At 35.5% G+C, this 12,991-nt stretch overlaps 1 protein-coding gene across 4 annotated transcripts in view; it reads right to left on the bottom strand.

Moving 5' to 3' along the window:
• UPF2 (UPF2 regulator of nonsense transcripts homolog (yeast)) overlaps positions 1 to 12,991 on the bottom strand; it is a 65,903-nt gene that overhangs the window by 22,033 nt on the left and 30,879 nt on the right. For all 4 annotated transcript variants that reach the window (XM_010580991.1, XM_010580993.1, XM_010580990.1 and 1 more), the window contains 5 exons: positions 11,804 to 11,920; positions 6,604 to 6,789; positions 5,882 to 6,085; positions 4,991 to 5,266; positions 3,012 to 3,195 (listed from right to left, as the gene is read on the bottom strand). In XM_010580991.1, the coding sequence (XP_010579293.1) occupies positions 3,012 to 3,195; positions 4,991 to 5,266; positions 5,882 to 6,085; positions 6,604 to 6,789; positions 11,804 to 11,920 (967 nt within the window). The remainder of the gene's footprint in view (positions 1 to 3,011; positions 3,196 to 4,990; positions 5,267 to 5,881; positions 6,086 to 6,603; positions 6,790 to 11,803; positions 11,921 to 12,991) is intronic.

The raw sequence follows: 12,991 nt of genomic DNA, 5'->3' as shown, positions 1-12,991 counted from the left end.
TGTAAGGTATCAAGGGTAGCTCTCTAAACCTCTGCTTTCTTTCAATAAGGTATCCTTCAATGTAATACCCTTATCTATACCACTCCCACAGTAGTGAAAAATAGGTTTTAGTTTCTTTCTGTGCTTCAGTGTTCAATTTAGTCTCAGAAACAGATTTCAGTCAGAACTGTCTTCAGAAAAAATATTTAAGAATCAAGCATGGTTCTGATTCAGGAAAAAATGAAGATCTGTTTTTAGATAACAGCTAGTGCAAAAATTAAGTCATCCAATGCAAAAAAGAACAAACTTCCAGCATACACTATTGTTCTCATACATTCTTCTAATGTTTTTCATAAATTTGCAAAGCCACATAATCCTCCACAGCATCATGGTTTGAGCTAGCAGAAAGCAATGCTGATGCCAGCCTTCTGCAAGACAGCATATCTAAGCCAGTAATTTTTCAAAGATTTTAGTAAGGAGTCAATACAGTTACTATGCAGTTTGTCATTCACATTTTGACATTATACTAACCACACTAAGGGTTAGCCTTTAGTATAAAGTTTTCTGGTCAGCAAATGAATGCATCAGTTCTGTGCTTGTGGCACTCCTTGTTTGTTCTCTGCCATATGCAAAGGACAGTACACAGTTCTTAAGAAGTCTAGATTCTGAATATACAAGTGGTTTGGGGCAAACCAGATTTTTTTTTTTTTCTCCACCTCCAGATTACTTTAAGAGATGCAATATGCGGACACATACACAGAGCCAGGTCTCTACAAAAATTTTACTTAGATCACAAAGATCAGCTTTAGAAGGAGGTGAATTTCAGAGCCATGCTTAAATTAGACAAAACTCAGAAATAAAATGGTTGTATGGTAGTTAGAGGGTTTCAGTTCTGAGTGAACACACACACACACACACTTCCTCCTTCATATTCCAGGGTTTCAAAGCATTCTTTTTTTTTTTTTTCCCTTATTTGTAAACACTGTGCTCTTCACAATACGTGCTGCCCCGTAAATATGCAAGAGTTCCTTTTGAATCACTCCATATTCTCAGTGGTACAAAATCACTGGAGCGGCAGAGGAACCAACACTCAGTCACGAATGTAAGATCTGCAGGCAGCAAGCCACCCCACTGTTCTGCCTAGAATTTACACTTCAGACAGACGAAAGAACAAAGCTTATCGTGGTCTTTAGCAAAATACCTTACCAGCGGTTAGTGTCCATGGACCGAGGCACTGTGGGGACAAACTGATCAAGAACTGCGGTTTTACTAGAGCTTTTGCTAAAGTATTAAAAAACTCATTTCCTTCAGATATGCTTGCATCTGTTGTCATAACCTTCAAAGACCAGAAAGGCAGATGACAACCTCCCTGAGACCACCTTCAAACAGCCCTAACAGGAGGACTAAGGAGTATCCCACCCTATACTGATGTTTAATAGCAAGCGAGTAATATCATTATCAAGAAAAGCAACACACTTGGGGAGGAGATGGACAGACAGACACAACACAGCCCCCTACAGTAAGGGCTGTACTGTTGATGGCCTTTGCTCATGCCAAAACACACACAATAAAATGTTCTCCAACACTTGTTCACATTCAGTGACCACGTATCTCCCTCCTTAGCTACACTGAATCCAACTACTACAGCGGTCGTGATCCAGAGAACAGAAGTTCTTATGATTTGTAGAAGTCCTGAGTATCTTTCAAAAGAATATTACAGTTTATGTAACTAGTTGTAAACTACTTCTTGGTTACCATTTTGAGAGCATAAAAGCTACTAATTTAATCATACCGTAACGAAATTTTTATCTGCATTTCAGTTACTACATAGGTAATTTTAAGGCATGTCAATTAAACAAACAGCATATTAAAAAAATTCCTCCGAAAACAGAAGTTGCAACATTTTACCTGACAATTACACATAGTCATCCCACTGGATTAAAGGATTATTCTTAAAAATTGAACTTGTCTAACTAGATGAAGTGCTATTAAGACTCTAATTAACACTTATAAAGTGTAAAATTTACATATAAAAACTTTTCATGAACAAGCTTGTCTTCAAATAATAATGGAAGATTAGAAAACAATTCCATTTAACGAGAAGTGAGCACAGTAAGGACTGGTATGTACATTTAAAGGTTAATATGACAACAGCAGTTTTAGATACACACTAACCAGTATTTTGTCAACTGAGCTGTGCTGCAAGCCCAACTTTTTTCTCTTGAAATTAACTGATTTTTAAACGCAACAAGATTTATAAATATACATCACTGCAATTTTAGCAGGAACTACAAGCTAGCATACAACCTAGCTGAAAGATACATTTTAAGAAGGAAAAAACCCCCTTTAATAATCCAACCAAAGTTCTAATTCATAAAAAGAAAATCATCCTCTGGCCTCTACTGAAATGTAAAGCCAATTCAAAATTATTCCAAAGGAAGCGTAAGGTTCAAAGTACCTGACAGCATTTTAAAACCAAAACATGTTCTCTCTTTTATTGTAGTCTTACACTAATGCTTACTCTGACACAGCAACTTCAGTCAAATCCAGAACTGGGGAAGGAACACAGAGTTGCAAGCAACCAATCTACCAAAATGGCAAAGCTGGTTTCCATCAGTGCTTACCAACCAACAGGCTAGAGTAATTGAGTGTGCAGATACTCCTTGCTTTTTGCAGTACAGCGTGCTTCTTAAATTTTTCTGATGAAAGTCATAGTTTTCTTCCTCATCATTTGCGCCATACTACTCGATACACTAATACATATATACACACACACACACTCCCCCTCTCCAAACACTACTATATTAATAGTATTCATATTGACTTTAAAACACTGAATCACTTTAGAGTTATACAGTTTCTGTATGATCTCTATGATCAGAAAAATGCAAAGATGTTACAAAAATATTTCTACCATAAGAATAAGATTTTATCACGAGAATAACAATAATTACCTATCATTATACAAGAGACAATTTTAAGAAATACAGGAATTGTCTAAAAGACCTCATTTCCCTTGCACATTTTCTTACCTAATTTTATTAAGAATTCTCGTTCCAAGTCTTGCACCTGTCTGATAGCTTCTTCCAGAGAATTGCAGAGCTTTATCTTTGGTCTCAGCAGTTCCAGTGTATCACTGATCATATAGTCTATGTCTATAGGAAATGGGTGGTCTTTTGTCCAAACATCCAGACTTTTTTTCCACCAAACATACCGCTAGAATACAAAATATTCAAATAAATGATATGCACACTAGCATTTATAAACTACTTAACTAATGAAGTTTGTAATGCCTAGCCATGTTTGTACAGCAAAAAACGCAAAAGATTTCACATCACTACTCTCCTATTTCACACAACTATTAGATATTTTGTTATCACCAAACATTGTTTGATAACATTGGATATCACAAACATTAAGAATATGTTCCTTTTATTGTAACAACTGTTAGAAGGATGAAGACTGAGCAAAAAAAGCACTGAAAAGAAAGTGCCTTCTAAGGGTAGATTCCTTCTATGAGAGACAAGGACTTAATCAGCCAACTTTAAATTCCCTTCTCCATATTCTTTCAAGAAAATTAATTCCCCCAAAGGCATATTACGTGGAGAAGGGGGGAAACATCACAAAGTTTTAAGACTGCAGCTAGCATGAAGTGACTTATCCAGTTTGCTTCATAACAAATTAGCACATACCCTTTACAATAAAATTGTAAAAAATAAATGCTCATCTTAAGTGAACCTAACAGTAGAATCTGAGAACAAAGGTGTTGCAAAAATTGCATCTGAAAATGAAGTATGAGTAACAGAATCTCTACTTAAAAGATGACATGGTCTAAAGGAATGCTTCTTGAAATCATAAGGTGTAACAAAAATACTTGTCCACTGACAAAGTTTATTTTGGGTTTAAAAATAGGACCGGACCGTACTTCAGAACATCATTTTACATCTCATACAGATGAAGGATATGCATCCTGAAGGTCTGAAATAAGTTGTTATCACCTTAATTTTTATTTTTCAATATCCTTGATTTAGTTTAAAGAGAGAAGCAGAAAGAAAAATAAATTAAGTCCAAAGAGGTTTAGCATGAACTCCATAGACTAGAATTCCCCTTTTTCTGAGGAACTCATTCCAGTGTTTAAACACTCCCGTTACGAAATCTTTTCCCCGCTCTGTTGCATCTACTGAGTCAAAACTTTCTTTGCTGTGGCTTGTGACCATTACTTCTCATCCTTACTTCTCAGGCATGCTCGGTGAATCTGATGACTCCTCCTCTACAAACACTATTAGCTGAGGACAGCAACCTAATGAGCATTCTCTTCTCCAAGCTGAACAAACCCACAATGTAAGCACTGAGAGCCTCCTGATCATTTTGGTGACCCTACACTGGGCTCAGCTCAGTTTGCTGATGTCTCTCCTCTCACCTACCAGGGAGCCCTGAACTTGAACCAGTGCTCCAGTTGTGGCCTCACAAGTGCCAAGCAGAAGCTGGGGGGAGGAAATCACTTTCCTCAATCTGCTGGCTACACCCCCGCCAAGGCGACATAGTATGCTGTTGGCCTTCATCACCCTAATGGTGCAGAACTTAATATCACATTCATACAGTTCAGGAGTCCTGGCTCTATTTCTGCAAAGCTGCTTTCTAGGTAGTCAGTGCCTGGTGGTATTGCTGCATAGAGCTATTCCATCCCAACTGGAAGACTCTATACTTAACCTTTGCTGGAATTCACAAGGTTTCTGTCAGCCCATTCTTCCACTTGCTAAGACCCCCTGAAGGGGGAAACCTAAACCCTTCAGTGAATCAACTGCTATCCCAGTGTTCTGCAAGTTTGTTGGAACAGTAACATCTACATGTAACTGAACATACGTGTCACTTTAAAATAAAACGGCTATCGGACAAACAGGATTCTAAAAATTATAGTGCTAGAGAAGCATGAGGGAAATATGTAACAGACTGACTTACATTAGCTTGTTAAAGAAATCTACAGAACTATATAAAATTTAGTTTAGAATACCTGAAAATATACAAGGAAGCAATCAAGTTTTCGTTTGCTGGATCCTCTGTCAAAATACTGCCCACAGGTATCAAGGATAGTACAAACCAGTCTGATTCTGAAAAGATGTTCTGGAGGGTCCAGTGGACTAGGACTACCATCAGGGTTCACACCGAATGATGTGAAAGAATACAGAGTTCTAAATATTACAGCTGATTCCACCATTCGATAATTGTAAAGCTCCCCCAAAAACTTGGCACTGCTGATCCGCCGTTGGTTAAACTTTGGCTGGTTAACCTTTATCAAAAAAGAACAAAAAATTCACTTGAATCACATAGACACAATAGAATCTTTGTAAAAGGTCTGGTTTTTGTTTTTTTTTTTTAAAGAAAAAAGCAGTATAAAAAACCTGATAGAATTCATTATGATACAGTTATTTAGGGCTATATACATTACACGAAATTAAACATTAGAAAGTAGTTATGAAAGTTGGTCAACTAATAGTTATTATAAGTTCAAATACATTTAGCGTACACTCTTCCTTAAGTCTATGATGATTACACATTGCCCAGAGAATTCTTGTAATTATAACATCTATCAAAATATGGACTGGTCTCCAAAGTTACTTGAAGTTTCATGAATCTGACTACACTGTGAAAGAGTAAATTGTATGCCCTTGCTATGACAAGGGGGGCAAAACAACTGTCCTAGTAATCTTTGCAGTTTGTTGGGTTTTAGGGGATTTTTTTTTTTAATTTAAATAAACCTACATAAAGCAAACAACTGAGGTAGAAAAGTCATCAGATAAAAATCCAGAATCCAAGGATTCCTTTCTTTAAGCAAGATTATGTTACTGTTATCCTTTCAACATAAGTAGATGAGTATAGCTTAATAAGAATATTGGTTGTTTACCTCCATTCCTAGTCGAATATCCTCTAGCACTCCATCCACAACATGAATTCCAACATCTTCCTGGTAAAGGACCAACCCTGCTAAGAGGTTGGCTACACAGTGAATACTATTATATTTCACATTCCAGATGTTGATCATACAGCATATAACATAGTCTTTTACTTCTGCATCCTGCCAAGGCAGCTTGCGCATCTGTCTCAGGACCTAAACCAAGTTTCAAGATAAGCTTAACATTCTAGCAGGCAAAACGTCAAGACACTCGCTGTCATCCTCTGTCTCTCACAGTTGGGATGAAATCCCTGTAAGCACCTGCAAGCAACCTCATCCTGTTTTTCAAGCATCCTCCAGATCTGCAGTAGCTACGGAAAACTTTATATACGTAATGCAATTGCTGTCCTGTAGCTACTAATGAAGCTGTACAAATCTGTTCCACAATTTCCTTGCTCTTACAGTCTGCATTTAACTGTAGTCTTTTGTCTCTTACTCTGAACACAAGATGCTTAGCACAAAGATTCTAATTTCATTCTTTATTTGTGCTGTGGAGAATGCAGGTCCATGATTGGAGCTTCTATGCATTACAATAAAAGAAATTAAACTACCTTAACAATCAGGGATACAAAAATGATCCCTCTTCCTTGCAATTAAATAAATTATAACCCTCCATTAACCCTTCAAAAGTTAGTATTACATCACTTCCAGTAAAATCTGTATTAAAGATTTACCTTCTCTGTGGTGACCTTGGAGAGATCCTTGTAAAGAAGCTTACGGATATATTCCTGCAAAGGAGGACGTTTTTTCTTCACAGTTTTTTCAGCTGGAGGGGGATTACAGTAGTAATAGGCATTTTCTACCATTGTAACATAGCGTGCATCAAGATGCATTGCTTGTTTTTTTCTCATCATTTGTTCCTGGAAATAAACACAAATGATCAGCATACTACATTGTCAAGCCAAAGGCGTCGAGAGTTATATTTGGGATAAAGGAAAACAGGAAGGGTTGCAGAAAAATAAGTTAAAAACTTGGGCAGAGAGAAGAAAGGGCAAAGCATATACATGGTTCTGTGTTGCTATTTCCAAGCTAATTTTTCTTTACAATCCCTATTTTTATAATGGTTCACCTGTGGTGAAAAAGGTTTCAGAACAGTATTTAAAGTTTAACTTGAAATCTAAATGTTACTGTTTAGATAAATGGTTAATAAGATAATTAGTCACTCTATTCAAAACATGATTTTATTTAACTAAAGTAGCTGAAATACTGATGTCTTGACACAAGCACAGTGAATCATCCTAAGAGTAGCAATCTACTTTTTACATCAGTATGCAAATCCAGAGAGTTTATATTGATGGTTTCACATGAATTTTCAATAGTATAGATGATGGCATTTTCCTTATTACATGCTCCATTGTTGCTGTTTACCCAAGCAGAATAGACTGCAAGAAAAACAGTACCTACCATAAAGCAGCATTTCAGGTAAAATCAGACATGTTAAAGGTTACTACGTTAACACTAATTACTGTGCTTAATTGTCAGGATTGTCCTAATTTTCCTCACTGAACACAATCTTTTCTCCACCCTTCATTTTGGATATGTACTTTATTTTGTGGGTTTTAAAAATTTCTTGTATCCAAAAATTCTGTACAAGAACTAAAGTAGTGGTTCCAAGCTGCTGATTTTTACAGTTAAAGATGAGGATGAGCTTAATTCCATTATAAAATAATTTCTATATGCATATGTGCATTTATATATGTGTATAATTCTATAAGTCACATTAAATGTTTTATGTATATCATACTATTCCATATATTCTAATCACTCTAAGGTGGTTCAACAGAAAAAGAAACTGCACCAGTTTAGACTTTACTATTTAATAGAGGTTGGCTACACAGTAATTTACAGCATCAAAGAAATCAACAAAACTAACCTGTAAGTACTGTTTTGTTACCACACACAAATGTTGGTATATACATTCATGCAGTCCAGTGAACTAATGAAAAGAGTTTAAACCTTCTTTGATCATTGGTGAAGAAGCACAATTTTTCATGCTTGTGGACTTCCCACTAAACTTGAATAATTTAAAGTTTCTTTTACAAGGCAGTGGTCCAGTTAAACTGAAATGTAAACATACTCAAACCACTCCTTAACCTTCAGTTTCAGCTGCTAATTCAATGAGGAAGAGTAGCTTTGTGTAACACGGTAACCCAACAAATAATGTACTTTTCCTCCTAGGTTGTATGCATCCATTGCCAGGAAGGCCTCAATCTGACACCAATGCTAAGACATTTCATTTTTAACCTTCTCCATGACACAAATGGCCTCCCCCTAAATTCCTTAACTGAGATTGTTCCTTTCGAAATGGGAAATTTCTGTCAAGGAGTAGAAAGTTTACCTACAGGTACTTAACAGATGCACAGCACTTTTAACAATGGAGTACTCAAATTGTTTTATGTGTGGAAAAAACACTTAGAGTAGAAAGTTCCCAAACCTTATCATGTCATATATATCAATATTACCTTTGTAAATTTTTCACCTTTTCTAGATGCATCAGGATAAAATACATCTTTGCTGCCTTAATGACATTTATCATGTTCTACTATAAAATGAAAAATGAAGTGAGGCAAAGTAAAGCATAACAAAGAAAATGGCAGAAATGCTCACAAATAAAACTTACAAAACCCTAAACCTACATACTTCGTATATTTTCCCATTATAATAAGTTGCACATTATACTGTAAATAATAGGTTATAATTACAATGTTTCTTCCCAGAAGAGACAATATGCACTACCACAAGTCTCAAAATCACTGTAGTTTATAATTTTTTTTGAGCAATCCCAAGTATGTATTCTAACTCTAAGTGGATGGTATTAGTCTTAATCTCTATTAAAAAGCCATCACCATTTTAAGCAACTGTGTTTCAATCCTTTTTCATTTAAGGCATCAAGTCAGATGGACAGGCAGGAAAGAGAAACTCTAACAATACACTGCCTACAATAACAAAAACCTTGACACGTTTCAGAAGAAAAAAAGCAAGACCTGCAGTCTCAAGTGCTTTCAGCTAATTAACTACTTGGGGTCCTCATCTTACTATGCTAAAATGAAGAACTACAAAGGTAAAGCATTACACTTGAAGATTAGATTTCTGTTTTTCCTTTGATAAAAAGGGATCACAAACAACATTAAAATGTCCAGCTTAAAACAGCAACAGTAAAAAGGTTTCTTTTTTTTTTATTCCCTTCTTGGTGAGTAACAAAACTTCTCTGCACATAGCATATATTGCAGATGCATTTCAAATGAAAATCTGGTGAGAATTAGGAGGTGCTCCTCCGGTTAGTAGTCTTGCTCCCACCCCCCCCAACCTGGTAACACCAATTTGCATAGCAAGAAGTAGAACTTTTGCAAAGCAGCGCAAAAAGAAAAAAGTCACCAAGTAAAACCTAAGCAGAAAAGCCCAATTCAGAAAAGCATTTCAGCATGACTGACATTTAAATTGAAGATACTGAAACTGTTCAGCTCCTCCTCCCCTTTACTACCTACAGTTCTGCTCTGCTACTTGTTCCAACAGTTCCAAGTCAAAATTTTAAATTTCCTGGAAGCACACTACTGTTATAGTGAATTAACACAGTCTGATTCTAACTAAAATTACTTTGTCACAGCCTCTGTCTGTACAAACAACGTTCTCCCACAGTTTCAGCTCCATCTATAAAAGGAGTCACCCCAAGAAATAAGCCACCACGAAGCTTAAGTTCTGTATGTTTCCAAATACAAATGATCTTGCCTTAAAGCTTAAAAAGAGAATTTGACAAAATTGTCTAAGGATAAAAAAAATGCATCAGAAAGCTTTTAATACCAAAACTTCAAATATTCTTTTAACAAGACCACAACAGCGTAACACAAGAATTTGACATTTTAGCATGATTACATTATAGAAACATAGATCAAGATAATGCTGATCTTCCTTCCAAAGCACCAATTCAAATAATCCAATTCAAATAATCCATTTATCAACAGACCAATCCTAAAGCCAAGTTAGTTTTACATTAATATTTTAAATTACATAAAGAACATTGAATTTGAAAGACTTGCCAAGAAGAACGATTAACTGAAATAAACATTGTCCTGATAAAAGAAGAATCTTTAAATAATTTGCAAAACATGACAGTAGTTCTACAAAACCAGAATGTGATCATTAAGTGTTTCTCTAGCATAAGTCACTTAGTGCCGCTAATTTTGCGGCACTCTTACAGAATGCTCTGCTTCTTAATTAATTTTCCCTTAATTACTCTTAAAATCCATTCTTAACTATGACTTTCTTCCATACTAGGACAAAGCAATATTGTCTTTAATAGGAGACATAAGCCTGTTTGGCATCTTATTACATAATGCATCATCAGCAGTAAAGACTAAGACCAATAATTATTTGGAAGATCAACAGGCCTTAATTCTACCCATAAGAGTAATTGATAAGATGAGCTTTACTATTTACTTAGATTTTTACCACAAGATGCTAATTAGTTTGCTTTGGGAGTAATCTTTTCTAGAGTTCACACTAACTGGTACCATAAGGCTATGATCCAACTTGTGTAATACTATTTAAGTCAAAACTAATCTCTATAGTTTCTATAGGGCAACATTAGAAGATGCAACTATAAAGACGGTTGTAGAATACAAACCTATTTAGCCTATTTTACTTCTTAATCAATAGATATTCCAAACTTACCTGCCATCTCTATCATCTGGTTCCTCAATGCATAAGAAAAGACTACTTATCTGAAACCTTGTGAGGCTTTAAGCCTCAATTATGGAAACAGTGCGTGTGGTTTGTCTTACACTTCACAGTTATGTTATGTTTCGCATTCATCCAGCAGATTTCAGCAGTCTGTATCCAATTAAGTTGCTTTTAATTTAATGCAATTTCCTATTGCTAGTACCTATCTTTGAAAGACTTCAGCCATGTTTGACTCAGTCTCTTGCCTTGGACACAGAGGTTTAGGATTGTTTCTCAAGCCAGTAAACATATTATTCAGGGCTCAAATTCATATGCTAAAAAGACCAAAAACTAATCCTTGTTATTTTTAAATCTTGCCAGTACCTATCTAGACTTACGGATGCCACTTCTACTCTTAACTTAATTACCAATCTCTCTTTCTAAAACCCCTTCCTCCAGTGTCTTCATAAACTCTTCCTTCCAATTTACAACCCCAGAGTGTTACACAGGGCACAGAAACCACCTCTCACAACTGCCTTCACCTCCAGTTGAAGTATCTTATCTCCAGTTCCATTCACTACCATTTTTCCCCTCGAATAATCTCTCATGTGTGTTTAGGTACAGCTACTATATTCTTTCAACCTCATTCTCTGTTTTTGCTCTATCTCTGAATTATTTGTAGTTCAAAAGCAATAGCTTTTTGCTTTAGAAATTTAATTCTTTATTTACATTTTCTTTTAAGTCATGACAGATTTATAGGTCAACTGAAGTTCTCCAGAATGCTTTCAGAAAGCTATTCGCACAAGAGGTAAAATCTCAGAGCTAAAACAACACTGAACAAACTATAAATAACAAGATGATACAAGTCCACAGGACTACAAAGACTGATAGTGCCAAAGCAGCTTAGGACTTGAACATATGTAACACCAGTCCATGTCAACCCCACTGCACAACGAGGAGGCAAGACTTCAGGAAAACCGATTCATTGTCCTCCCATACTTGTCTCTGTTTTTATTAAAGAATCAAGAACTTTATCCTCCCTGAGCACTCAAGATAAAACTTAATGAAAGTTTTCACTCACAAGTGCTTGAACATTGTAACTGACAAGATATTAGTCACAATCATTGTTATAGTCAGACCACATTGCAAAGCCAGAAAATAAAAGTAGTAATCAGTTTAATTCAGTGCATGACACCCTCCCCCATTTGGTTCTCTTACCAAAAGAACACTGGTTCTTAAGTGAGATTCTGGTGATCTAAAGAGGAATCTTCCACAGGTTTCCAGCAGAGTGCATGCCATTTCAATATGGTGATGAGAAAAGTCTGACAGAAGCATCTGGTATATATTTATATATAAACACAGCATGTTAAACATCTTTTTCAACTGCAGAAAACAGTAAGTTTTATCTACCAGACTTTATACTACTGTGGTATTCCATATTCTTTAAGAAAAAAATGAAAATTGATTTCACTGATTAGATGTTAACAACATTCAAAATATTCATCTCATTTCAAAAGTACTGTAAGAACAGTCTAGACCCCAAATTTAGGCTCCAGAAACCTAAAAACCCAGGATGTTTCCTAAGCCTAGCATAAAAAGACTACAATATTAAAACAAACACTATAATCTCTCCCATACCCTTTCCAACTCAGTCATGTCTGCTTTAAAATTCCTGCTGCTAGACTGGAAAACCACCAAATAATACTGCACAAGAATACAATAACCTCAAAGCACATCTAATTTAATTGTATTGTTTAAGTTAAGCAATAACTAAAAATTAAGAGCTTTGCATTTTAAAACATTTTATAGATGAGAAAAGAAAAATGATGAGTGAGTATAATTTTTTAAGAATTCAGCGTCAATACCTAATGAGTCAATGAATAGAAACTATTTCCAAAGGAAGTGATCTTAACCCATGTAAGTCTTCAACCACATTTTATAAAAAGCACTTTCATTTTTTAAAACCCTTTTTTAATTTGGGACTTGACATCAAAGATAAGTTTGAATGTTTATCAGCATGCAAACTGAGATGATATGCCTAGAGATTAATGCTTTCCAAAGATTTGGGTTGTTCCTTGACAAAAGCACCTGCTAAAATGGCATATAAGCCTGTCCTGGCATCACTGAAAAGCTTTCTGCCTCTAACCCCTCCCTTTACTGTTATTTTCTCTGTAAAAACATGAGAGTTTTGCAATGTATAGCAGATGAATAAGTAGCAATGTCTACCATCACTTTACAAAGAAAATTATTAGCAATTTGATTATGTCCAAAGGTGGAATTTTATTTTACTATATTCTTACCACTAGAAAAATTAAAACATTCTAACTTCTAGAACAGCTATAGAAGTCTCCTTATACACAGTAGCAACAGATATCCACGTTTAAAACATCATATGCAATGAATTAA

The sequence above is a fragment of the Haliaeetus leucocephalus genome, unplaced genomic scaffold (genome assembly GCF_000737465.1).
Source record: "Haliaeetus leucocephalus isolate CR32 unplaced genomic scaffold, Haliaeetus_leucocephalus-4.0 Scaffold751, whole genome shotgun sequence".
Taxonomy (NCBI): Eukaryota; Metazoa; Chordata; class Aves; order Accipitriformes; family Accipitridae; genus Haliaeetus; species Haliaeetus leucocephalus.
This window is presented reverse-complemented; position numbering and strand designations above follow the sequence as displayed.